This window comes from Pelobates fuscus, chromosome 3 (genome assembly GCF_036172605.1).
Source record: "Pelobates fuscus isolate aPelFus1 chromosome 3, aPelFus1.pri, whole genome shotgun sequence".
NCBI lineage: Eukaryota > Metazoa > Chordata > Amphibia > Anura > Pelobatidae > Pelobates > Pelobates fuscus.
This window is the reverse complement of record NC_086319.1, coordinates 323,740,021-323,767,489: the sequence shown is the minus strand read 5'-3', so window position 1 is coordinate 323,767,489 and position 27,469 is coordinate 323,740,021. Positions and strand designations below refer to the sequence as shown.

General features: G+C 44.3%; 2 protein-coding genes across 4 annotated transcripts in view; both read left to right on the top strand.

Annotated features, from left to right (window-relative positions):
- The first annotated feature begins 217 nt into the window (after window positions 1-217).
- Window positions 218-5,909, top strand: LOC134601206 (pseudouridylate synthase 1 homolog). 3 transcript variants are annotated; one of them, XM_063445663.1, is made up of 6 exons: window positions 218-295; window positions 2,006-2,097; window positions 3,416-3,595; window positions 4,150-4,287; window positions 4,882-4,987; window positions 5,163-5,909. In XM_063445663.1, the coding sequence occupies exons 2-6, from the start codon at window positions 2,014-2,016 to the stop codon at window positions 5,837-5,839; spliced, it is 1,185 nt and encodes a 394-aa protein (XP_063301733.1). In that variant the 5' UTR covers window positions 218-295; window positions 2,006-2,013; the 3' UTR covers window positions 5,840-5,909. The 3 variants fall into 3 exon arrangements, with proteins under 3 accessions (XP_063301733.1, XP_063301734.1, XP_063301735.1); XM_063445664.1 differs by having other exon boundaries at window positions 254-331; XM_063445665.1 differs by lacking the exon at window positions 218-295 and adding an exon at window positions 340-528.
- A 5,919-nt stretch (window positions 5,910-11,828) lies between these two features.
- Window positions 11,829-27,469, top strand: part of STARD5 (StAR related lipid transfer domain containing 5) — a 37,883-nt gene continuing 22,242 nt past the window's right edge. Inside the window, exon 1 of the mRNA XM_063445662.1 lies at window positions 11,829-11,994. Within this exon, the coding sequence (XP_063301732.1) occupies window positions 11,905-11,994 (90 nt within the window). The 5' untranslated portion in view covers window positions 11,829-11,904. The remainder of the gene's footprint in view (window positions 11,995-27,469) is intronic.

Genomic DNA, 27,469 nt, shown 5'->3' with positions numbered 1-27,469 from the left:
TACCAGTGCAGTTACCAGGCTGAGTGCTGGTCTCGGCATATCCAGCTACAATGTGGTAACCTGTGGATGTAATTTTGTCTGTAAAATAATTCATCTAATCGAAAGCTAAAATAAAACGTGGTAAGGTAAAATATCCAGAAACAAACCTTTCAAATATGACCAATGTTAGATTCAATTAATAAAGTTCTGCCATTTTGAATGCGCCCTTGCTAGGGATGCCGGGAGGTGTAGTTCTCTGACGCTTGTCTGTGTAGTTTGAACGGCGAGAGCTTCCTGAAAGGACGGTGGCATCAGTGTAAGAGTTGCATGTGTTTGTAGACACGTGGGATAGCTGGGTCTTCTGTGTTGGGGGGTGAAAAAATTAATTTCCACTATTTAGCTGAGTGGTTGGTTATTTATGGTCATCCCACGGGGCATGTCTTTGCAGGCACTCATTAATACCATTTCAAGGTGATACCAGCTTGCCATTGACACAGATACCCTGGAGATATAGATCTGAATGTTCTTTATGGAACACACTAAACCTTGGTTAGTTTATGTCTCTGTAATGTGTAACCCCTCTATAACTCCTTTGATTCTCTACCAGCAGATAGTTGCCTTGTCTGTTACATACTTGATGGGAATCATGGGAGTTGAAACAATTAGTTTGCTTTAACAAATCACTTTACACAGAACATTATTTAAACATATAACATAGCAGTGCTTTACAAGACTGTACAACTTTACAAATAAAAAGGAACAACACCTGAAACAGAATATCAGTTATATGGGGAGTTCAAGTGTAATGTTCACTTTTTACGTTTTTTTTTTTTTTTTTATAAGTTTGTCTTTTTATTCCTATCATTTGCACCAAATATTCAGCGCTACACATTTTCTCTTACATTTTTGTTTCTCGTTTACACGTTTTTTGCCCTGACCCCTTAAGGGCACATGACAGAAATATTCGGTCATGATTCCCTTTTATTTCTGAAGTTGTGTCCCTTAAGGGGTTAAAATCCTTCCAATCGTTAATGCTTCTTTTTTCCTTCCAGTGTTATTAGTGATTTGCCTTATTTCATGATTGCAAACAATTGTAATAACATTTCAACAAAGAAAGGGATGGCACCATTGAACCTCTGGCACAATAACCAGACTGGTGACTATGGTGTTTAGTGTGTGTCTTTGAATGTATTCATTAGAAGTGCACGTTAACGGACCTCCTGTCAGTGACTGGCATTAAAACATTGATGAATTTGCTAAACATCTGCATTAGCAATGCTTGTACAGACCACAGGTGCGCACAGTTTTTGTCAAACCACCAGAAGATATCCACAATAGCAATATAACCACAACATTGGCTAGAGTGCCTAGACCAGGCATAGGCAATTCAGATGTTTTGGACTACACCTCCAATGATGCTTTGCTGGCATTATGGGGGTAAGAGCATTATAGGGATGTAGTCCACAACATCTGCAGTGCCGAAGGTTGTCTGCCCCTGGCCTAGACTCACCCTTGGAGAAAGCATTTCAAATACCATAACCATATACCTCTCAACATTTCAAATGAACAAAGAGGGACAATTTTATTTTATGGGTGTGACAAGGGACGGGCTATTCTGAGAAATGGTAGGTGATTCAGTAACAACAATTTATGCAACTTAAATGTAATTTAGAACAAGATCAATGTATCTTATTTACACAGACTGATTTCTAAACACATTTTTTGTAGTTTTACGTTTGGGCACCATATCAATTTCATCAAAATTAAGTTGTGTTACGGTCACATTTAGGGTAAACCATAGAGCTAACCTGATTCTCCTAAAGGAGATGACCGTGAACAGCAGGCACCTGGCAAGACCCAAGTGAGTTGTCATACTTAAACAATTTTTGTTTTGTTTGTTACTTTTATTTTTTCTGTTGCACACAATAAAATATATTGTTTAGCATATTTTTTCCTTAATATATTAACTTGTACGTTTTTATGAAAACAAATACAGATGCATGCTAAAACTTTTCATGTTTCACAGGGAAGGAAATGAAGCGGATTTGTATATTGCCTATCCAAACGTGGATTAGACGCCAATCCATATTGAGTCAGGCACCTGATATATCATGTCTGGTGAGGAATTTACTGCATTTTGTAGATTGCTTAAACAACAGTTTTGAAAAAGGATGGGTTTAACGGGAACCTATTGTCCCGAAAATACCAATCTTTATTTCAGGACTATTCAGTTTCTCTTTGTTCATTCCGCCCCTTTTTGGCATTAAAAAATATAGAAAAAATAAAAATTACTTCATTTACAGCGCTGGAATTCTGAAATTCCTCTGCTGCAGCATCCAAGCTGACATCACCCGCGATCTCCGAACAATTTGTTCTCGTAAGCAATGGATTGGAACCATTGTGCGTCCAGAGGAGGATACACTTCTATTGACTTTGAGGAAGGCAACCACTAGAAGTGTATATAACCCTGTAATGTAAACATGTCTAAAAAAAAAATGCAATGTTTTTGCAGTAATTTTAAAATGACAGGAACACTGCACACAGACCACTTCATTCAGATGAAGTGGTCTAGGTGTCTAAATAAAAAAAAAAAAAAATACTTTTATTATTCACTAATCCAGTAATTGCTGTGAATTAATGAATTAAACAAAGTAGCTGAGTTAGTAATCTGAAGTTCGCTGCAAATCCACAACAAGGTTAATTATGATACTTGTTCAATATTAAGTGGAAGAAATTTCAATGGGTTCCAATATAGCCGTCCTTAAAATAGAACAATACTGTAATTCTAAAGAAACTCTTAATCTGATACACAAGTGGCGCTACAATCTAGCACATCCCAACCACCTTGTACTCCTGCCACACATTACTAATCTTCTCTGCTCCCTTACACCACTCTTCTCAAGTCCGCTTTTTCTCTCATTCCCAAGTACTGGAACAGTCAGCTGTGTCACCTTTAACCAGTCAGCTCTTCACATTTTTCAAACTCCCAATCCTTCCTGTTTACTGGTTCAGCTTACCTTCTCTAGACCCATACTGGCCATTTTCCAAACTGTGCAAATGACGTGCAGGCCACCAGATGAAGTATGGGTGTGCATGTGATGCAATTCACAAAGAGTAATGTAGATGATTCAAGGGTCATTCCTGAAATGCACATGTGGGATGTCAACTAGGCTTAAAAGTGGCCTGGCAGTCATGCTGACACTTGAATGCCAGTCCATAACTGCCTGATCATTTCTTTCCTTTACTCCCTATTCTCACCAGTCCTCCCATCTCTCTAACATCTATGGGTCCTTTTCCCCTAAATAAAGAAGTAAATTCCCACTTCACTGTAAACAAATTAAAGAACAACTGAAAAAGTATTGCATACTGCATTGCTATTAACTACATATATATATATACCTTATTTTATTCTTATGTTGTGTTATATATTTTTTAGCCCCCTGTTCAGAGTGCAATAGAAATGAATGAAGAGACATTACTGGTACAAAACTTTGATGAGGAAAACACCCACACAAATAGTGATATTTTATATCAGTCAGACAGCAAGAAGCTGATTCCTAAAAAGAAATATGCCTTATTGATGGCTTACTGTGGCAATAAGTATCATGGCATGCAGGTAAGTGTAATATACTGTGTACAGTTTAACATAAAGCAAAACATTATGTTTTCTTCTGGTATTTGTGACTGTGGGACTGTGATAGCTGGCCCAGAGTTAATACCCATCCTAATTTCAAATCATAAATTATTCTGATTTTATGCCTATGTCTAATATTATGCATTAAGTATTATGATAATTTAATCATTAGAGATAAGAAGAAGAGTGATGCATCTGGCCCCTGCTCTTGTGAAATACCCTGAAATTGGAACATATTTTAGTACATTGTGTGAAAACTCACCAGCTCCTATGTTAATCCATGGATTGCATTTACGAAAATGACACTTTATACTCTGCATTGCAGAGGCAACTTGGAATTAGATACATTAAGGAGATGCTTCTCATGCTTTAGTTAAAACTCCTCAATGTATCACTCTTTAGTATATCCCCAGGATCAGGTAAATACCTGTTTGAGTAGAACAAAATCATAGTATGTAATTATAACGCCCTAAAATAGAATGTGAACAGCCTACTGGATTAGAAACACATGAAGAATGATCTACTTTTTTGTGCAGGTTAATCTTGGTTCACCAGATTTTCCAACAATTGAAGGAACTCTCATTTCAGCACTGATTAAAGCCGGATGTGTTCCTGAGAAGTACTCTTCGCAAATAAAACCGCTGCATTTTCAGCGCTGTGCCCGTACTGACAAGGTAGTATTGAAGTAATTACCATAAGGGATACCGCACTTTCCTGGATGCAACCGGGCCTCAGGTTGGCCAAGCTCCACAATGTAATTTACAGAAAATAAATGATGGTTCAGGCACTCAAAGTAAATCCAGTGAGCAGGTTTATTGGAGCAGATGAAAAGCAGCGTTTCGGCCCACAACAGCACCTTTGTCAAGCTTGACAAAAGCCCTGTTGTGGGCCAAAATGTTGCTTTTCATCTGTTCCTATAACACTGCTCACTGGATTTAATTTGAGTGCCAGGGCCATCATTTATTTTCTGCAAGGTAGTATTGAAGACTTTGTATGAAACAGGAGCATGCGTTAATGTTTTTAATAGATTGACAAGCAGACTTACATTTTTTTTTTTTTTTGCTTCTTTAAACAAAACAAATACTTTTGTGACAGCATTCTTTTAGTCCAGTGGGATCATTTCTGAATCAGTTGTTGTGGCATCAGTTTGACCTCATGTAAATTTGTAGTTTGGCCACATGTAAACTTGTATTTGTATATAGTAGCTATAGTATGTGAACCCTGTGCATTATTTGACATGTAAAACAAGACACCACTTTTATTCATAGGGAGTCTCTGCTGTCAGTCAACTGGTTTCCTCAAGGCTTCTAATGTCCTGCTCAAACCCAGTGGAGGAAATTAACTTGCATCTCCCACCTGACATCCAAATATTAGGTATCAAACATTTTTCTAATAATTCAGTAGCATGTCCTTATGATTAGTGTTCCGTTCACAGCTTCTAATTACTTTTTAACAGCTAAGATCCAGGATTCCAAAGAAATGTAAACATAGGGGTATGGTTTTCAATGTCATAAATTTCATTTTCTCGTTTGTTTGTTTTCTTATGCAGGTGTGAAGCAAGTGACCAAAGGTTTCAGCTCTAAAAACATGTGTGATGCTCGGACCTATTCATATATGCTTCCTACGTATGCACTGTCCGATTGTGCTGTTACGTCACCTGACCCAAATTTCCGGTTGCCTCGGGAAGACTTCCACCGTGTTAACCACATTCTTTCCTTCTACCGAGGTTCACATAACTACCACAACTTCACCTCCAAGAAGGCTCCTGAGGACAAGAGTGCATGGAGACATATGTTCTTTGTGTCCTGCTCTGAACCTTCTGTTCACCACGGTATTGAGTTTGCTTCCATATTGTTTACCGGACAGAGCTTCATGTTGCATCAGATCCGGAAAATGGTGGCTATGCTTATTGCTATATCAAGAGGTATTGTCTCTGCTGATATCCTCCTCCATTGTGTACAAAAAGACAAAATCAGCATTCCTAAAGCCCCTGGACTAGGTTTAGTACTTGAATGTGGACATTTTGGGTACTACAATCGACGTTATGGTGCTGATGGACTCCATGAAGCTCTGACATGGGGTGAGCTTTTGCCTCTTATGGAAGCTTTCCGGGAGGAACATATAAATCCAGTTATAATCGAAGGGGAGTTAGAAGATCTTTCCATGTATTTCTTTATTGATAAACTTAAACAACACAATTTTCTTTCACTTATAAATAAGTCTTGAAGTGACTTTACTTGTGTGTGCCTGTAATATTGGGGAAGTCATTTTATTTTGTTGCTCATGCTACAGATGTTTTTTTCATTTTTTTTTTATTATAAATTAAAATTGACCAAATAATTTATTCTGACCTTCAATTTATTTTTAAACCAAATACTGAAAGAGAAGTTTTAATTAATGTTTCTTTTATTATGAGAAAAAAAGCCTTTCATGGAAGTATAAATAATATGATTTCTTTTTTAAATATCAACATGAGGAAGAGTATTGATGGGCACAATTTTTAACATTTACTGTATATCTTGAATGCCCTAGTTATAAATGTATGTAACTCAATTGATGAGGATCTATATAACTAGGGATTCCCAAGCCAATGGCCACAATAAATACAACATTAAAAAAAGGTAGTAAAGTTAGATCGTTTTCAATAACATTGGGTATTTTTTGCTAACAGTATCCAGTGCCACCACCATTGGTACAAGGGAGAAGTCAGTTCGAAAAGTTAGCGGGCAGACATTGTGTTAGTGATCCAAGGTAATTGACTGACTATAAATTCAGCCAATATTAGCGTATATGAAAGGCACTTTTGACTGTCATTACTATTTTTGGGTCCCACAGCCATTAGTTTTTTTCACTATATTGTAATGTACTGTATTTGTGTATCGCTTCTCCTGGGTTTTACAGTGGCCAGAAGATGAGAGTGACAAAGCATTGGGGACAATGCCATATATACTGTATGATCTTTTTGCTCTTTCTCAATGTTATAAAAAACTCTCCCTCCTTTTACTAAGTGTAAAGGTATGGGTGCAAATATTTATTTATCTTTAGTTGGGCTCCACAGGAGTGTGAGTTGACGTTTTTGTTTATTAATATAAGGACTTGGTGACTACTGTGTGATCTGACACCTTTCTGCCATGGCCAGCATTAAGTTTTAGAGCAATTTGAGCTACAGTACCTCTTCTGTGTGATTGGACCAGACGGGCTAGTGTTCATATCTCACATGCATCAATAAGCTTTGTGCACCCATGACCGTGGCGCCGGTTCACAGGTTCAAACTCAAGAAATAACTATTCACTTGCTACCTAATATATCTCACCCCATTGACAGGTGCAATTGAAACAATGTAACCAATGTTATTCACTTCACCTATCAGTGGTTTTACTGTTGTTGTAATAAATGGAAAAAAGTAACAACCTGCTTCCAAGGTAGAGGATCCAAAACTTTATTCACCCAGCAGGGACTTAAAAAAAAGATTTCGTAACATAATTATTCAATTAGAAAAATAATGCAATGAAACTGCAGATTTAATCACTAGAAACACTGATATCTACACTAAACAAAACTATAAATGCAACAATTTTGTTTATGCCCTCATTTTTCATGAGCTGAACACAAAGATCTAAAACTTTTTCTATGGACACAAAATGCCCTTTTCTCTTAAATATTGTTCACAAATCTGTCTAAATCCGTGTTAGTGAGCACTTCTCCTTTGCCGAGATAATCCACAGGTGTGGCATATCAAGATGCTGATTAGACGGTATGATTATTGCACAGGTGTGCCTTAGGCTGGCCACAATAAAAGGCCACTCTAAAATGTACAGTTTTATCACACAGCATAATGCCACAGATGTAGCAAGTTTTGAGGGAGCGTGCAATTGGCATGCTGACTGCAGGAATGTCCACCAGAGCTGTTGCCTGTGAATTTAATGTTTATTTCTCTACCATAAGCAGTCTCCAAAGGAGTTTCAGAGAATTTGGCAGTACATCCAGCCGGCCTCACAACTGCAGACCATGTGTAACCACACCAGCCCAGGACCTCCACATCCAGCATCTTCATCTCCAAGATCGTCTGAGACCAGCCACCCGGATAGGTGCTGCAACAATCGGTTTGCATAACCAAAGAATGTCTGCACAAACTGTCAGGAACCACCTCAGGGAAGCTCATCTGCATGCTCATCATCCTCAATGGGGTTTTGACCTGATTGCAGTTCGTCGTCATAACCGCCTTGAGTGGGCAAATGCTCACATTCGATGGCGTCTCGCACTTTGAAGAGGTGTTCTCTTCACGGATGAATCACGGTTTTCATTGTACAGGGCAGATGGCAGACAGCGTGTATGGCGTCGTGTGGGTGAGCGGTTTGCTGATGTCAACGTTGGGGATCTAGTGGCCCATGGTGGTGGTGGGGTTATGGTATGGGCAGGCAGGTATGTTATGGACAACGAATACAGGTGCATTTTATGGATGGCATTTTAATGCACAGAGATACCATGATGAGATCCTGAGGCCCATTATTGTGCCATTCGTCCACTACCATCACCTCATGTTGCAGCATGATAATGCACGGCCCCATGTTGCAAGGATCTGTACACAATTCCTGGAAGCTGAAAACATCCCAGTACTTGCATGGCCAGCATACTCACCAGACATGTCACCCATTGAGCATGTTTGGGATGCTCTGGATCAGCGTATACGACAGGTCCTGCCAATATCCAGCAACTTCGCACAGCCATTAAAGAGGAGTGGACCATTATTCCACAGGCCACAAGCAACAGCTTGATCAACTCTATGCGAAGGAGATGTGTTGCACTGCGTGAGACAAATGGTGGTCACGCCAGATACTGACTGGTTTTCGGACCTCCCTGAATAATCATGCTGTCTAATCAGCATCTTAATATGCCACACCTGTGAGGTGGATGGATTATCTCGGCAAAAGAAAAGGGCTCACTAACACCGATTTAGACAGATTTGTGAACAATGAGAGAAATTGGCATTTTGTGTACATAGAAAAAATCTTAGGTCTTGAAATTCAGCTCATGAAAAATGGGGGCAAAAACAAAAGTGTTGCGTTTATAATTTTGTCCAGTGTATGTGTTTCCTAATAAAAACTTTATCAAGAATATTAAGTCCCTATGGAGTGAATAAAGTTTTGCATTATATTGGAAGCCGGTGGTTCCTTTTTTCTATTATTTGGATTTGAGCAGTATTGGGATTGACTATCCTGTCTGAGTAAAGGCAGAGTACTCAGTGAATTCACTCCATTTCATTTTTGCCTATGTGCATGTCAGACTCTTTAGTTTTTGCACGCTTGCAACCTTAATTTTAGGTTGGGGTGGATTTTCTCTTTGTGACAAAAGCAGTTTGTGATCACAATGACATATGTTACTGTATAATGAGCTATGAAGTATTACTCAACACCTCTCCAAGGTTCCAGAATTGCCATCATACTATCTTTGTGGATGTGGCAGTAATTTAACCCCTCCACCCCCAAGCTATATAGGCCTCCTGACAGGTTCTAATGTGATTAAACTGTATTTGGTACAATTCCACAAGCAACAGAATGTGTCCCCTGTGACACCCAATGCTAGGGGTGGATGGCAGACAAGGGCTCGAATAGGGTCTTGAATAGCCCTTAGTGTAATTGCGGCACAATTTCATTGTTAGCCCTGAGTCCTCTGTAATACTGAGAGAGAAATAATACCTACAATTATATAATTAGTGACAGTGGCACCATAATGCTCCATATTAGCTGGTTAACTGATCCAGTTAACTGGTTTATCCCACCAAAACCTGTTGGTAAGATTAAACCATTCTATCCTGGTGCCCCCCAAAATAAAATTAAATAAGAAATGGAAAAAAAACAGGAAGGTAAAACTTACCTCTATTCTCCTTGCGGCAGGATCCTCCTCCAGTGACGTTGAACACACCTCAACAAGATGCTGATGAAGTCACAACTCCAGCAGCAAAGGTGTTAAAGGGAAACTCCAGTTCCAGGAAAACAATCAGTTTTCCTGGCACTGGAGGTACCCTCTCCCTCCCAATCCCCAGTTACTGAAGGGGTGAAAACCCCCTCAGTCACTTACCTGAAGCAGCGACGATGTCCCTCGTCGCTGTCTCCTCCTCCGCGCCGCTCCTCCTTCTGATTCCGTCGGCCTGTGGGCGAGACTGATCCCGCCCACCGGCCGGGGAGACCTAATGCGCATGCACAGCAATGCCACGCATGCGCATTAGCGCTCCCCATAGGAAAGCATTGAACAAAAATGTCAATGCTTTCCTATGGGGAAATGAGCAACGCTGGAGGTCCTCACACAGCGTGAGGACGTCCAGCGACGCTCTAGCAAGGAAAATCCTTGCTAGAAATCAGGAAGTGACCTCTAGTGGCTGTCTAGTAGACAGCCACTAGAGGTGGAGTTAACCCTGCAAGGTAATTATTGCGGTTTATAAAAACCTGCAATAATTACACTTGCAGGGTTAGTAGTAGTGGGAGTTGGCACCCAGACCACTCCAATGAGCAGAAGTGGTCTGGGTGCCTGGAGTGTCCCTTTAAACTCTGTATATGCAGCCATACAAAATTAAACCCTGCACTCAAACTCCCACTACTCCTGGGCGGCAGCAATGACTGTAGTACACTTCAGCCCCAACACATAGAACAAAAAAATAATAAAAAGTTAGCTGTGCACTATCCCAAATCTCAATAACAAGGACTATACACACACATAACCAAAGACATTCACACATAATTACAGACAGACGCACATAACCACAGGTATACACACATGTAAAAGAGAATGTAATATCAGCACAAAAATCAAATAGAATATATATATATTTTTTTTATCAGTGTGCCCACTTCCGGGATCTATGGCTAGAAGAAGGTATGTAATCTCTAGCCATACCTCCAGTAAGGGTCATGGTTGGCCAGGGACCCTTTATTTAGTGTTGAACGTCTCTAAACGCACATTACAGCTTCCCCATAGGAAAGCATTGAATGAACACTTTCCTATGGGGTCTGGCAAGATGCTGGACTTTCTCATGCATAGCGTGAGGACGTCTGGGGTCGTTTCACGGTTTTAAACTCTATGGAACTGCTGGAAGCACACCTCTAGTGACTGTCTGTAGACAGACATTAGAGGTAGTCTTAACCTTGCAATATAAACATTGCAATTTCTCCAAAATTGCAATATATTCAGCTGCAGGGCTAAGATAACAGAGATAGTGCACCCAGACCACTTCAATGAGAAGAAGTGGTCTGTAGTGTCCCTTTAAGATTATGGCGTTAGAGATGCATATTTGTATTCCTAACTCAATAGTGTTTCTTTAACACTGAATGGAGGGACACTGCGAGGAGAATCCTGGAACTATAACGAATTCGATTAGATTAAATGTTTATAGATTATAGTACTTACAGTATCCCTTGGTTACCGTGTCTACAGTGTCCCTTTAAGAGAGGTTCCCCACTCCAAGCAGAGGTAGCATTACACACACAACAAAGACAAGTGGGTGTGAGTGCACATGACTCAGATACTCCTTTTTCTAGTAAATGTCACACAGGAAACAAATGTGTTTAAGTGTGTCACTTACAGAGCTGTAGTAATTATACACATTTTATGGTTTTCAAAGTGGAAACCATGGTACTTTCTGTTGTGTTTCAAAAATGTATGCAGCTTGTGTACTTTGTGTGGAATTTTAGACTACAGTGATTTATATGTGTACACAGAAAATGGTTCTGAAAAGGGGTTACAGCAATGTTTCATAATCTCTGAGTGTTTTCAAATTTGGGTTTTATGGTATTTCAGAGGGTCCCCCATTAGTTGAAACATGCAAATCACATTCTATTCAGGGGTGCTGTGTTATTAAAAGTGGGATAGTATAATTATATACAGAAAATTAGCAGGGATTTTGCTAAACATAAAAAATAATACACCCAAAAATAAAGTGCACATGTAAAATGTTACATTATGGTTCTATTACTTTAATTTTATGTTTATATTACTTTAATTTAATTTAAATATATATATATAATTTTTTATTTTTTTTTTGTAAAACCTATATAAAGTAAAACCTATTTAATGAGGAGGAACTGAACCTTCATTCAATAAAATGAAAACTGCAGTAAGTAGTCAGTAAAGAGAGGAGGGATGCACTGTTTGACTAAGCCAGATGGGAGGCGTGAACAAGGAGGGATCTGAATGAGGTGATGGGAGGGTTAGCTATGTGATTCAGTCCCACCATCTACTGAGCACCTGGAAGCAGGATACAGTAACAAGGCTGCTTTTCCATTAGAACATCGTACATTATGGAATACACAGAGCTAGCCAGATCAGCTGCTGATAATTTGCTTTCATACAGCAAGGACCAGAGCGGTTGGAAACTCTGCAAGAGAACTGTAAGCAAATAATGTCTGTCCTTCCTTGGTAGTGTGCTGGTAGCTGCAGTGTATATAATGTTATTATGAACTGTGTTGGAGCCATTGTATACTGTATTGTATGCTTTACTGTTAAATGTGTGTGTGTGCCTACAAGACATTTGGGTTTGTTTATGGATTACACTCCCACTTCCTTAACCCACTGGCTGAAGATGATAGGAACTGTCATGAAACATCAGTTCTCAAATTTCTGTTCCCATTATGTGTCATACTGCAGTTCCCATCCTTTTTATGTGTCAGGGTAAGTGGTGCAGGGTCTATGTTATCCCAATGTCATGTAGAGCTGTGTGTCATCATGTAGCTAGTTAATGATGTGTCATATTACCTGCATTGTATATACCTGACACATTATATTCACGACTCCTGTAATTGATCAGACTGCTGTGACATCATCATGCTGTTCTCCTTGAAATCATCAATTTGACGTTTTTGCTGCATTTTCATTCCGAGATGAGCCATCATCAGTTACGTAAAGAAAACAACTAAATTATATCTCCATCTCACTGGCCATCAGTTATTTAAAGAAAACTAAATTATATCTCCACCTCGCTGGCCATCAGTTATTTAAAGAAAATAACTAAATTATATCTCCACTTCACTGGCCATGAGTTATTTAAAGAACAGAACTAAATTATATCTCCACTTCACTGGCCATCAGTTACGTAAAGAAAATACCTAAATTATATCTCCACCTCGCTGGCCCTCATAAACACTTGCAATAATTAAAGAAATTAATACAATTTCTGGAATGTATGCATAAAATAAATGCATTTTATACATCATCTCTTAATTAGCAATATAACATTAACATAACTAAAAGGGTAACTTCAAATAAAAAAACAGTGTTTTAAGAAAACACAGTTTCAGGTTATAGCAACCACTAACAACAACTATCCTGATGCCACCTCAATCCTCACCCCAACCCCCGCCTCCACTTAAAAAAACATATAAACTTACCTCCGCTTCAGCACCAAGGCCAAGCTCTCCATGCAACTTGGTCCTCCTCTGTGAAGAAACTACCCTCTTATCCGGTAGTTCCTCATGTTTCCCTTCTATTGCTGTTCCTGGCCCTTTAATGGTTTTGCACAAAGGATTGGTACTTCGATACTGAACTTCGGATATAGTCGAAGTGCCGAAGCCGTCAAAGTACCGAAGTCACCAAAGTAGTCGAAGTGGCCGCCATTAGACATTCGAACACGTGGCGGCAGCCATTTTAATGCAGTCGAACGCGGTCAGCGGTGACCTGTACCTTCCCCTACCCTTTGACACCACAGCTGGAGACTAAGTCCCGTTCGAACATTCGAACACCCGTTCGAATGGGACTTTGCCGTTTTTTCATGGGAAATAGACTGCCACTCGACTAACGACCACCGCGGACGTTTAACCGCGTTTTACTTCGACACTGCGCCTTCGGATGGGAAAGGCATCCACCCCAACAACCCAGGGCAGATGCTCATTGTGTACAGCAAGAAAGCACGCACTATGTACCTAACCAGGAAGAACAGTGGAGTGTGTTACATGAGGTCAACCCAGTGCAAGCTTGGGGAGACAACCGGGACCACCACCGCCAATGGATTACAGTGGATGGCGTGGGGGCCCTGGCGCTGAGAGACTCGGGGGCTACGCTAACTGTGGTACAACCTCACACAGTCAAGACTCACACCCGCACCGGACGCACAGTCGCTGTAAGGGTAGCTGGGGGTGCTATACACAAGCTACCTACAGCTAACGTCCTGGTCGATTGGGGTTCGGGGTCCAAGCAGTTAGAGGTCGGCATTATGCAGGAGCTACCAGCGGAGGTCCTATTGGGGAATGACGTTGGATGCTTAACCTCCCAACTGGCACGGGGCACCCCTTCCGAGGCATACCCGGTCACCACCCGAGCTCAAGCCCGACTGGAAGCACCGCTGCACTCTGAGGACAACCAGGTAGGAGTTGAAATACCCCCTTTACCTGATCCCCCTTCCCATTTCTGGGAAACACCCCAGGGTTTTGAGCAAGAGCAACGTACAGACCCCACACTAGAGGGATATAGGAAGGCAGTAACTGTTACCCCAGGGGACAACCCTCACGAAAGGTTTGAAGGGTCTAAAGGATTGCTATACCAAGTGACAGGGGGGTGGGTCACGGGGCCACCCAGGTCCCCAAAAGACAGTTAATCGTACCCCGTACGTTTCGGGCTGAGCTACTAAAACTCAGTCATGACATTCCCCTAGCTGGGCATCTAGGGGTGAAAAAGGCAAGAGACAGGTTAACCCAAACGTTCTTCTGGCCTGGGGTTATGCAGGACCTTAAGTATTATTGTAGGACCTGTGACATATGTCAAAGGATAGGGAAAAGAGGTGACCATCAGAAAGCAAAACTCCACCCTTTACCCATTATAGAGGAGCCCTTTCACCGAGTAGCAGTGGACTTGATAGGACCCCTCAGCCGGCCCAGCCAGTCGGGCAAAAAGTTCATTTTAACCGTAGTGGACTACGCCACTAGATACCCAGAAGCGGCCGCCCTCACGAACATAGAGGCAGAGACTGTGGCAGAGGCCCTGGTTAAAATATTCACCCGAGTGGGTTTCCCCCAGGAGATCCTGTCTGATCGGGGTACACAGTTCACGGCCCTCCTAACACAGCAATTGTGGCAGAGCTGCGGATTGAAACCCCTATTTAGCGCCCCCTATCATCCCCAAACAAACGAGCTTTGTGAACGTTTCAATGGCACTCTCAAACAGATGCTAAAAACCTTTGCAGAGTCCCACAGGAATTGGGAAAAATACCTTCCCCACCTTCTGTTCGCCTACCGCGAGGTGCCCCAGGCATCCACTGGGTTTTCCCCCTTCGAACGCCTTTTCGGGAGAAAAGTTCGGGGCCCCCTGGATCTCGTACGGGAGCACTGGGAGGGCAAGACAGATGAGGGGGGAGTACCTATCATCCAGTATGTTCTGGAGTTCCGGGACCGTTTACGGGCTCTTTGAATCAGTCCGGGAGAACCTGCAGACGGCCCAGGAATGCCAGAAGAAGTGGTACGATAGGGGAGCCAGGGATAGAGTACTAGATCTAGGGCAGAAAGTACTAGCCTTGAGACCTGCTAAGAAGGACAAGCTGCAAGCCGCCTGGCAGGGACCCTTCAAAGTGGTAGAGCGCATTGGCGAGACTACCTACATCGTGAGCAAATGTTCAGATGAAAGGCTGACAAAAGCTTTTCATGTGAACATGCTCAAACCCTATTTTGAAAGAACGGAAGATGTGGGCGCAGTGTGTGCGCCCGCCGCTGAGGATAGTGAGGGACTACCCCTCCCTGATTTATTAGACACCGCCCCGTGCACTATTGACCAAGTCAGCTTGGGTCAAAACTTGAGCCCTTTAGAGAAAGGTGAGGCGACTCAACTGCTGCAGGGATACCGGGAAATGTTTTCCGCCATCCCAGGCTATACCTCCGCTGCGGTACATCGAGTAGAAACCCAGGGAGAAACGCTGTTACGGCAGCAACCCTACCGTATCCCTGAGGCAGTATGGGAGAGTATGCTCACCAAGATAAGGATATGCTAGAGTTAGGGGTTATAGAACCCTCTCAGAGTCCTTGGGCTTCTCCGGTAGTACTAGTACCGAAGCGCGACAGCACCACGCGCTTCTGTGTAGACTACAGGAGGCTCAATGATCGCACCATAACCGACGCCTACCCCCTTGCCCAGAATAGATGAGCTTTTAGATCGTATGGTGGGGGGGAATTACTTGACTACTCTGGACTTGTGCAAGGGGTATTGGCAGATCCCCTTGGAGCCTGCGGCCATTCCCAAGTCAGCCTTCGTCACCCCATTTGGGCTATACCAATTCAAGGTTATGCCCTTTGGGATGAAGAATGCTCCGGCTACTTTTCAGAGGATGGCCGACAGGCTCCTGGAAGGGTTCCAGGACTTCGCATGTGCGTATCTGGATGACATCGCCATCTATAGCCGCACATGGGGGGACCACCTGGGTCACGTGTCCAGGGTACTTAAGCGAATCCACCTCGCAGGGCTCACCTTGAAACCTGACAAATGTCATGTAGGTATGGCCGAGGTACAGTATCTCGGCCACAGGGTAGGTTCCGGTCAGCAGCGTCCAGAGCCGGCTAAAGTAGAGGCTATCACTAACTGGCCCCAGCCCCGTACCAAAACCCAGGTACTAGCTCTCTCAGGGACAGCCGGTTACTATCGTAATTTTGTCCCAGAATACAGCGCCCTGGCCAAACCCCTAACAGACCTTACCAAAAAAGCCCTCCAAAAACAGGTCTCCTGGACCCCAGAGTGCGCGGACGCTTTCCAGAAACTTAAAGCGGCATTGAGTGAGGCTCCTGTGTTGGCAGCACCCAACCACACTAAACAATTTCTTGTCCACACAGATGCCTCCATGTTTGGGCTGGGAGCCGTGTTAAGCCAAGTGGGAGACGACGGCATGGAACACCCGGTAGCATATCTCAGCCGTAAACTTTTGCCCAGAGAGGTCAGTTATGCCACCATGGAGAAGGAGTGTCTAGCTCTAGTTTCGGCACTTAAGAAACTGCAGCCCTATCTGTATAGACGGCTGTTTACCCTCATGACCGACCACAACCCCCTTGTATGGCAAAACCGGGTAGCTGGTGACAACCCCAGGCTATTACGGTGGAGCCTAGCCCTTCAGCCCTATAATTTCACAATGCAGTACCGTCCGGGCAAACAAAATGGTAATGCTGACGGGCTGTCCTGCCAGACCGAACTGGACTCCTAAAAACATTTTGTCCTTTTTCTTATATTTTCTCTCTCTTTTACTTCCTCGGTCATCCCCAAGCCAGCCCGACAGGGTCTAGGCGGGTATGCCAACCCATGGACTTATAGGGGAGCTGTGTAAAGAAACTACCCTCTTATCCGGTAGTTCCTCATGTTTCCCTTCTATTGCCGTTCCTGGCCCTTTAATGGTTTTGCACAAAGGATTGGTACTTCGATACTGAACTTCGGATACAGTCGAAGTGCCGAAGCCGTCGAAGTACCGAAGTCACCGAAGTAGTCAAAGTGGCCGCCATTAGACATTCGAACACGTGGCGGCGGCCATTTTAATGCAGTCGAACGCGGTCAGCGGTGACCTGTACCTTCCCCTACTAAGTCCCTTTCGAACATTCGAACACCCGTTCGAATGGGACTTTGACGTTTTTTCATGGGAAATAGACTGCCACTCGACTAACGACCACCGCGGAAGTTTAACCGCGTTTTACTTCGACACTCGAATGCCGCCTTCGGATGGGACTTTGCCGTTTTTTTAAGGCAGAAATAGAACGACCACACAGCCTGAATCTGTGAAACTATCTTGGGCATGCAAACAGGCGTGCGGTCGGTTCAAAGAGACGTTTTTCATACCTCTGGAACCACTGAACCAATTCATACGAATTTTTATTATGTGTGTCCCCAAGTTGTGTGATTCATAAAAATACAAGTTTTATTGCGGTGTGATAAAAAATCATAAAGTTATAAAAATGTAGAAAAATTTATAAGTTTTAGCTGGGAGATAATTGAGTAGATACAGTAAGAAACTCAATTATCTCCCAGGCAGAGGGGAGGGAAACTGTGGGTTGTACTGTTGTTTGATTGGTTGTTTTATCCCTCCCTGTGGGCGGTCCTGTATTTGAAAAGACTGTAATAAAAACAAGGCTGGGTGTGCCTAGACATTCAGTTCTTCTTGTATCCTGATCCTGGACTTTGGCTGTTATTTGAAATTCGTATGCTTTACTAAGGGAATTATCTTGTGAAGTTACTGTTATTCTGTATGGATTTCGTTCAATGCAGCTACCGAACAGAGAGCTATATATCCTAGACTCTGGCGGTTCGGGAGGAAACTACCGAAAGAGGTTTAAATACACTTGGTTTCCTTACAACTGGTCGCAAGCGGAGGGATTCGAATCCCGAATGGACGTTTCAAACCAAGCAAGGGAATGAATGGCTCAGCAGTACCAGCTACTTAAGAGAACCACGCTAAAGGATTTACTGGAAGCTCGAGGCATAGTGGCAAGTAACAAGACAAAAGCCACGTTAATTGCAGAATTGATACAGAGCGACGGAACCAGTAATCTAGAAATGGAACACGAGGAAGAAACGGTGATGCAGAAGGAGATCAGATGGATGCTCAGCATGTTGGGACCCAATCCATCTACAGAGGCAGCGCTGCAGGTCATGGCACAAGCCAGGCAAGCGCAAAAAGAGAGAGAGGACCAAGACAGACCGTCACAGGGGGATTTACTACACTCCCCGGGAAGTACTAATAACCTACCAAAGAAGGTAAACTATGCAGCATTTAAACCGTTTGTTGATAATGAAATGGAGATTGACAGTTATTTGCAAGACTTTGAATGTCAATGTTTTATTGGAGGGATTAGACTCCACAAAATGGGCTGCAGTAATTAATAGTAAAGTATCAGGAAGAGCAGCCGAGGCGTTGCTAGCAGTACCTGAGGGGGACATTCATAACTATGAGAAGATTAAAGACATTTTGTTGGCCAGATATGCTGTAACCCCTGAGGCATACAGGAAAAAGTTTAGAGATCTGCGAAAGACAGGGAGAGATTCCCATACCGAATGGGCTTTTCGACTACACAGGGCAGCCCGGAATTGGATGAAGGGCTGCCAAGCCACTACCCTGGAGGATGCCTTGCAACTTATGTTATTGGAACAATTTTTTAACCACACTGCAGAGGATATAAAAGACTGGGTAAAAGATAGAAAACCTAAAACTGTGGAGGAAGCCGCTAGATTAGCGGATGAATATCAGGACAACAGAAGGAGGGAACAGGGGGTCAGCAGACCAACCTTTAAGCCTAACTACACGGCTCCAGCAACCCCTACACCCCCCAGAACCTCCATGAACCATCCACCACCAAACCCAGCAATGACCCCTCGATCTCCTGCAGTGTGCCATTATTGCAAACAACCGGGACATTATAAAAACCAGTGCCCTCGCTTGAACAGGGGAAGCTGGGAAAGGCATCCACCCCAACAACCCAGGGCAGACGCTCATTGTGTACAGCAAGAAAGCACGCACTATGTACCTAACCAGGAAGAACAGTGGAGTGTGTTACATGAGGTCAACCCAGTGCAAGCTGGGGGTGACAACCGGGACCACCACCGCCAATGGATTACAGTGGATGGCGTGGGGGCCCTGGCGCTGAGAGACTCGGGGGCTACGCTAACTGTGGTACAACCTCACACAGTCAAGACTCACACCCGCACCGGACGCACAGTCGCTGTAAGGGTAGCTGGGGATGCTATACACAAGCTACCTACAGCTAACGTCCTGGTCGATTGGGGTTCGGGGTCCAAGCAGTTAGAGGTCGGCATTATGCAGGAGCTACCAGCCGAGGTCCTATTGGGGAATGACGTTGGATGCTTAACCTCCCAACTGGCACGGGGCACCCCTTCTGAGGCATACCCGGTCACCACCCGAGCTCAAGCCCGACTGGAAGCACTGCTGCACTCTGAGGACAACAAGGTAGGAGTTGAAATACCCCCTTTACCCGATCCCCCTTCCCATTTCTGGGAAACACCCCAGGGTTTTGAGCAAGAGCAACGTACAGACCCCACACTAGAGGGATATAGGAAGGCAGTAACTGTTACCCCAGGGGACAACCCCCATGAAAGGTTTGAAGGGTCTAAAGGATTGCTATACCGAGTGACAGGGGGGTGGGTCACGGGGCCACCCAGGTCCCCAAAAGACAGTTAATCGTACCCCGTACGTTTCGGGCTGAGCTACTAAAACTCAGTCGTGACATTCCCCTAGCTGGGCATCTAGGGGTGAAAAAGACAAGAGACAGGTTAACCCAAACGTTCTTCTGGCCTGGGGTTACGCAGGACCTTAAGTATTATTGTAGGACCTGTGACATATGTCAAAGGATAGGGAAAAGAGGTGACCATCAGAAAGCCAAACTCCACCCTTTACCCATTATAGAGGAGCCCTTTCACTGAGTAGCAGTGGACTTGATAGGACCCCTCAGCCGGCCCAGCCAGTCGGGCAAAAAGTTAATTTTAACCGTAGTGGACTACGCCACTAGATACCCAGAAGCGGCCGCCCTCACGAACATAGAGGCAGAGACTGTGGCAGAGGCCCTGGTTAAAATATTCACCTGGGTGGGTTTCCCCTAGGAGATCCTGTCTGATCGGGGAACACAGTTCACGGCCCTCCTAACACAGCAATTGTGGCAGAGCTGCGGAGTGAAACCCCTATTTAGCGCCCCCTATTATCCCCAAACAAACGGGCTTTGTGAACGTTTCAATGGCACTCTCAAACAGATGCTAAAAACCTTTGCAGAGTCCCACAGGAATTGGGAAAAATACCTTCCCCACCTTCTGTTCGCCTACCGCGAGGTGCCCCAGGCATCCACTGGGTTTTCTCCCTTCGAACTCCTTTTCGGGAGAAAAGTTCGGGGCCCCCTGGATCTCGTACGGGAGCACTGGGAGGGCAAGACAGATGAGGGGGGAGTACCTATCATCCAGTATGTTCTGGAGTTCCGGGACCGTTTACGGGCTCTCTGAATCAGTTCGGGAGAACCTGCAGACGGCCCAGGAATGCCAGAAGAAGTGGTACGATAGGGGAGCCAGGGATAGAGTACTAGATCTAGGGCAGAAAGTACTAGCCTTGAGACCTGCTAAGAAGGACAAGCTGCAAGCCGCCTGGCAGGGACCCTTCAAAGTGGTAGAGCGCATTGGCGAGACTACCTACATCGTGAGCAAATGTTCAGATGAAAGGCTGACAAAAGCTTTTCATGTGAACATGCTCAAACCCTATTTTGAAAGAACGGAAGATGTGGGCGCAGTGTGTGCGCCCGCCGCTGAGGATAGTGAGGGACTACCCCTCCCTGATTTATTAGACACCGCCCCGTGCACTATTGACCAAGCCAGCTTGGGTCAAAACTTGAGCCCTTTAGAGAAAGGTGAGGCGACTCAACTGCTGCAGGGATACTGGGAAATGTTTTCCGCCATCCCAGGCTATACCTCTGCTGCGGTACATCGAGTAGAAACCCAGGGAGAAACGCTGTTACGGCAGCAACCATACCGTATCCCTGAGGCAGTATGGGAGAGTATGCTCACCGAGATAAGGGATATGCTAGAGTTAGGGGTTATAGAACCCTCTCAGAGTCCTTGGGCTTCTCCGGTAGTACTAGTACCGAAGCGCGACGGCACCACGCACTTCTGTGTAGACTACCGGAGGCTCAATGATCGCACCATAACCGACGCCTACCCCATGCCCAGAATAGATGAGCTTTTAGATCGTATGGCGGGGGGGAATTACTTGACTACTCTGGACTTGTGCAAGGGGTATTGGCAGATCCCCTTGGAGCCTGCGGCCATTCCCAAGTCAGCCTTCGTCACCCCATTTGGGCTATACCAATTCAAGGTTATGCCTTTTGGGATGAAGAATGCTCCGGCTACTTTTCAGAGGATGGCCGACAGGCTCCTGGAAGGGTTCCAGGACTTCGCATGTGCGTATCTGGATGACATCGCCATCTATAGCCGCACATGGGGGGACCACCTGGGTCACGTGTCCAGATACGTCACGTGTGAAACCTGACAAATGTCATGTAGGTATGGCCGAGGTACAGTATCTCGGCCACAGGGTAGGTTCCGGTCAGCAGCGTCCAGAGCCGGCTAAAGTAGAGGCTATCGCTAACTGGCCCCAGCCCCGTACCAAAACCCAGGTACTAGCTCTCTCAGGGACGGCCGGTTACTATCGTAATTTTGTCCCAGAATACAGCGCCCTGGCCAAACCCCTAACAGACCTTACCAAAAAAGCCCTCCCAAAACAGGTCTCCTGGACCCCAGAGTGCGCGGACGCTTTCCAGAAACTTAAAGCGGCATTGAGTGAGGCTCCTGTGTTGGCAGCACCCAACCACACTAAACAATTTCTTGTCCACACAGATGCCTCCATGTTTGGGCTGGGAGCCGTGTTAAGCCAAGTGGGAGACGACGGCATGGAACACCCGGTAGCATATCTCAGCCGTAAACTTTTGCCCAGAGAGGTCAGTTATGCCACCATGGAGAAGGAGTGTCTAGCTCTAGTTTGGGCACTTAAGAAACTGCAGCCTTATCTGTATGGACGGCTGTTTACCCTCATGACCGACCACAACCCCCTTGTATGGCAAAACCGGGTAGCTGGTGACAACCCCAGGCTATTACGGTGGAGCCTAGCCCTTCAGCCCTATAATTTCACAATGCAGTACCGTCCGGGCAAACAAAACGGTAATGCTGACGGGCTGTCCCGCCAGACCGAACTGGACTCCTAAAAACATTTTGTCCTTTTTCTTTTTTTTTCTCTCTCTTTTACTTCCTCGGTCATCCCCAAGCCAGCCCAACAGGGTCTAGGCGGGTATGCCAACCCATGGACTTATAGGGGAGCAGTGTGAAGAAACTACCCTCTTATCCGGTAGTTCCTCATGTTTCCCTTCTATTGCTGTTCCTGGCCCTTTAATAGTTTTGCACAAAGGATTGGTACTTCGATACTGAACTTCGGATACAGTCAAAGTGCCGAAGCCGTCGAAGTTCCGAAGTCACCGAAGTAGTCGAAGTGGCCGCCATTAGACATTCGAACACGTGGCGGCGGCCATTTTAATGCAGTCGAACGCGGTCAGCGGTGACCTGTACCTTCCCCTACCCTTCGACACCGCAGCTGGAGACTAAGTCCTGTTCGAACATTCGAACACCCGTTCGAATGGGACTTTGCCGTTTTTTCATGGGAAATAGACTGCCACTCGACTAACGACCACCGCGGAAGTTTAACCGCGTTTTACTTCGACACTTCGACAAAAGTCGAAGTGCCTTCGACTAATTACTTTAGTGGATGGATTAGGGCTTCAGGTGCCCACAGCTGCATGTCAAGTGTCTGCATCCTGATTCTTTACATTCTGGATAGACCAAGTACTCAGGCCATCAGACCTAAGACTAATTGTGCCTAGCGGTTCATTCTAAATTCAGGGTGGGAAGGGAGCTTGTGGTCCAAATTCATTGGTCATTGAAGTGGATGAGAGCGATGCTGTAGTTTCCCACATCAATGCTCTAATAATTCATTACTGAATGCTGGTCTGAGGGAGCACTGCACATGTTCTGCACCCCTTGGAGATGAATGAAGACAAGATAATAAACCCACAGGACGAACAGGAAATAAACTTTACCACTGCCTGGTCCAAGATCAACAAAATGGAGGGAAGAATAAACTTTTTTTTTTTTTTTTTTATATTTAGCCCACAGCCCAGCCTAGCTCACAGACCTAAACTCCCTATTCCCTTGTACTGCATTCAGTGTCGCCACCCACACTGCAGCTCCTTTTGCCCCGATAACACAACTCCTGTTTTCCCCTCACACACACTCCATAGCCCCTATTCCCTCACACTATTGTCTCACACGCACTGGAACCCTATTTCAGCCCCCACAAACACACCAAACACACCTTTTCTCCCAACACATGCAGACCACAGCACTTTACCCCATCTCAAATTTCAGCCCCTATCCCCCCACACACTGCCTCCTCTATTTATCCACACACACAGACCACACACAGACCAAATCACTGTTTCCACACACAACACACCACAAACAGCCCCATGCAATTTATTCAGCCCCACATGCATCCTCATAAGTAACCTCACAAGCAACCTCCTTCTGCAGCTCATCCTTAGATGCAGTGTCCTCCATGCATACAACTACACAAGTTGTGTCCCTTCAAACATGCAAGACCACAAGCAGCATCTGCACAAATACACAATACCCAAACCAGCACCTCACAGAAATGCAACACCACAAGCAGCATCTCTACAAGCAAGCAATATCACAAGAAGTTTAAGAACAGAACACCACAAGTAGTCTCCACACACAAAACTCACTCAAGCAGCCTATCCACACACACACAACACCAGTACTAGTATTCTCCACTTGCACATGCAACCCCATCACAAGAAGCATCCAAACACATACACCACAGGCAGGCTCCACACACATACTCAACACCCTAGCCGTGTCTCTATTTTTTTCCCTCTAGTATCTCACTTCTAGGGACACCAGAAACAAGTAACCAACAAACACAAAGAGGCATATCATTAAATGTGCTAAAAACTAAGTTTCACTCATGCATGAGCTCAACAGTGTGTGTGATTAGGTCTAAAGGTGCTTATGTACATTACCTGATGTTATGGGTAATGTGGTTGGGGCTGAAGATGATAACCAGATTATGAGACAGTGGTGATGAGGGGATGATGGGATTGTAGTAGTTATGGGGTCAACACACGCATCACACACAGCTAACACACACTCCATTAGTCAAATGTACAGTCACACTTTACCTCTCTCTAATTATGTCCCCAAGTTTCTTCCATTCCCAACCATAATGTCCTCTTGTTTCTTCTCAATCATCTCATTTTAACTTGTTAGCATAACCATCTTTCTCTGCCATCTTGTCCCCATTCCATTTTTTTTTCTTTTTTACCACCCACTGTTATGGCAAGGGTGTATAATTTATTATTACACCCTTGGAATATTATCCTTTAATGTAATTTGTGTAGTAAATGGCACAAATTACAGAGATGTTATTGCTGAGCTCAACAGGGGTTACATCTTTTGAAGCTGGGACCCCCACAGAGGTCAGTTCACAGTTGGCTCCCAGACTTGGTGTCGTCTAGTCCTTGGGGAAGGGGGATTATTATTACGCTGCCTTTGTTTTACCTGTTTTTATCCTGACTACCAGCGGAGATACCGTGATTATACTGCTACCCGGCTACAGTGAGTAATTAGGACTTCTGTATTTTATCCTTTTTGTTTTTATCTGTTGTTGGTGTAAATAACTTGTTTATCATATATTGTTATATGCACTGTGACTATTCTTTGTTCATAATAAACATTCATTTATTAAGTTCTGCCTTTGCCTGGTTAAGAATCACGTTACCTGAAGAGACTAGTTAGTATTTTTGTAATTCCTTAAATATTGTACTAAGTAATATTTGGTGGGTTTTATTGTTGATTTACCTGGGGGACCAAGGCACCCCATTTATAAATTGTCTTGGTGGTGGCAGCGTTAAAATAGTAATAGTTATATTATTATGTTTAAGTGTGGGTGGTGCTAAAAAGGGGGATTTTGTCATTATTTCCGGTCTAGTGAAGACAAATAGTGTACTTTAACCCTTTCACCACCACAACTACGTCACGCACACTCTTGGAGTAGGGTGCGTTCGTGACACCCACTAATACCAACACCTTTACTAGCTTGGAGAGAGCATTAGCGGAAGTTACAGAGAGAAATGGGAAGCACAATGTTTTCACTTTTTAACACATTACATGTGACTCTAGTAACTACATTCTACTCTTGGTTCTGTGTTGATACTTTATAAAGCACCAGTAGTAGCCAGAGTTTATCAGTAGTTATCTTTGCAAGTCTAGATTTATAAAGAGGTATGTCCTTGTTTATTTGTTTCAATTTGCTATGTAAGCTATGTACAGCAAGACACATGGTTTATTCACAAAACAGGAATTGCAGAGAATAGATATAGGGGTTGAAACTCTTAGACCAACACCATGCACTTTTCAGTTATAAGCCATACCCAGTTTAGTGAATAAATCCCACACTACTTTAACCCCTTAAGACCGCAGGACGTTCTATGCAGTCCTTATTTTGGTGGCTCTAAACGCCCCAGGACGGCATAGAACGTCCTGCGATCTAATGTACTTACCCGGTCGCCGGCGATCCCACGCCGGCGATCCCACGCCGGCGATCCCACGCCGGCGATCGCGGTATGGGGGACTTACCTGGGAGCCCAGGGAGTCCCCCTCTGTCCTCTTCGGCCCCCCAGGGCCATGAGATCGCGAGGTCCTTGCGAGGATCCCGCGATCACATGGACGGCATAGCCATCCATGTCAATGTCAGCAGGGGGAGTGCCTGTAATGACAGGTACTCCCCCTGCTGCCTGAAAATAAAATTAAAAGATGTTAAAACAGTGTAAAAATAAATAATATATACTTAGATCATATATATATTTATTATATATATGATCTAAGTATATATATATACACATATACACATAAATATACATACACTGTCTACGTGTATTTTAATATTAATATATACATAATTATATATATATATTAATATCAAAATACACGTACAATGATATTGATTAAATATATATATAATTTTCATTATATATATATTTATATATAATAAAAAATAAATACATATATAAATATGTTAAAAAATAAAATTAAAAAAATAATAAAAAATAAATAGATAAAAAATATATAAACATGCGTCATTTCGTTCTAACTGTATTTTAACATTAATATATATACCGTATTTTTCGCTCCATAGGACGCACCTCACCATAAGACGCACCTAGTTTTTAGAGGAAGAAACCCAGAAAAAAAATATTCTGAACAAACTGTCCCATAGTGTTTCTTACTATGGGACAGTTTGTACAGAATATTTTTTTTCTCCCCTGTCCCATAGTGTCCCCCTCTCCCATAGTCTTCACTCACCCCCTCCCCATAGTCTTCACCCACCCCCTCCCCATAGACTTCATCCACCCCCTCCCCATAGACTTCATCCACCCCCTCCCCATAGTCTTCATCCCCCCATCCCCATAGTCTTCATCCACCCCCTCCCCATAGACTTCATCTCCCCCCCTCCCCATAGACTTCATCTCCCCCCCTCCCCATAGTCTTCATCCACCCCCTCCCCATAGTCTTCATCCACCCCCTCCCCATAGACTTCATCCACCCCCTCCCCATAGACTTCATCTCCCCCTCCCCATAGTCTTCATCCACCCCCTCCCCATAGACTTCATCTCCCCCCCTCCCCATAGACTTCATCTCCCCCCCTCCCCATAGACTTCATCTCCCCCCTCCCCATAGACTTCATCTCCCCCCCTCCCCATAGACTTCATCTCCCCCCCTCCCCATAGACTTCATCTTCCCCCCTCCCCATAGACTTCATCTCCCCCCTCCCCATAGACTTCATCTCCCCCCCTCCCCATAGACTTCATCTCCCCCCCTCCCCATAGACTTCATCTCCCCCCTCCCCATAGACTTCATCTCCCCCCTCCCCATATACTTCATCTCCCCCCCTCCCCATAGACTTCATCTCCCCCCCCTCCCCATAGACTTCATCTCCCCCCCTCCCCATAGACTTCATCTCCCCCCCTCCCCATAGACTTCATCCCCCCCCTCCCCATAGACTTCATCCCCCCCATAGACTTCATCCCCCCCCTCCCCATAGACTTCATCTCCCCCCCTCCCCATAGACTTCATCTCCCCCCCCTCCCCATAGACTTCATCCCCCTTCCCATATTCTTCTCTCCCATACTGTCCCCCTCCCCTTGTCCCATAATTACTTACCTGTCTTGCAGCGTTGGCCGGCAGCACAGGGCGCACCGCGGTAGTGGAACTTGAATTTCATGTTCCGGTTTCCGG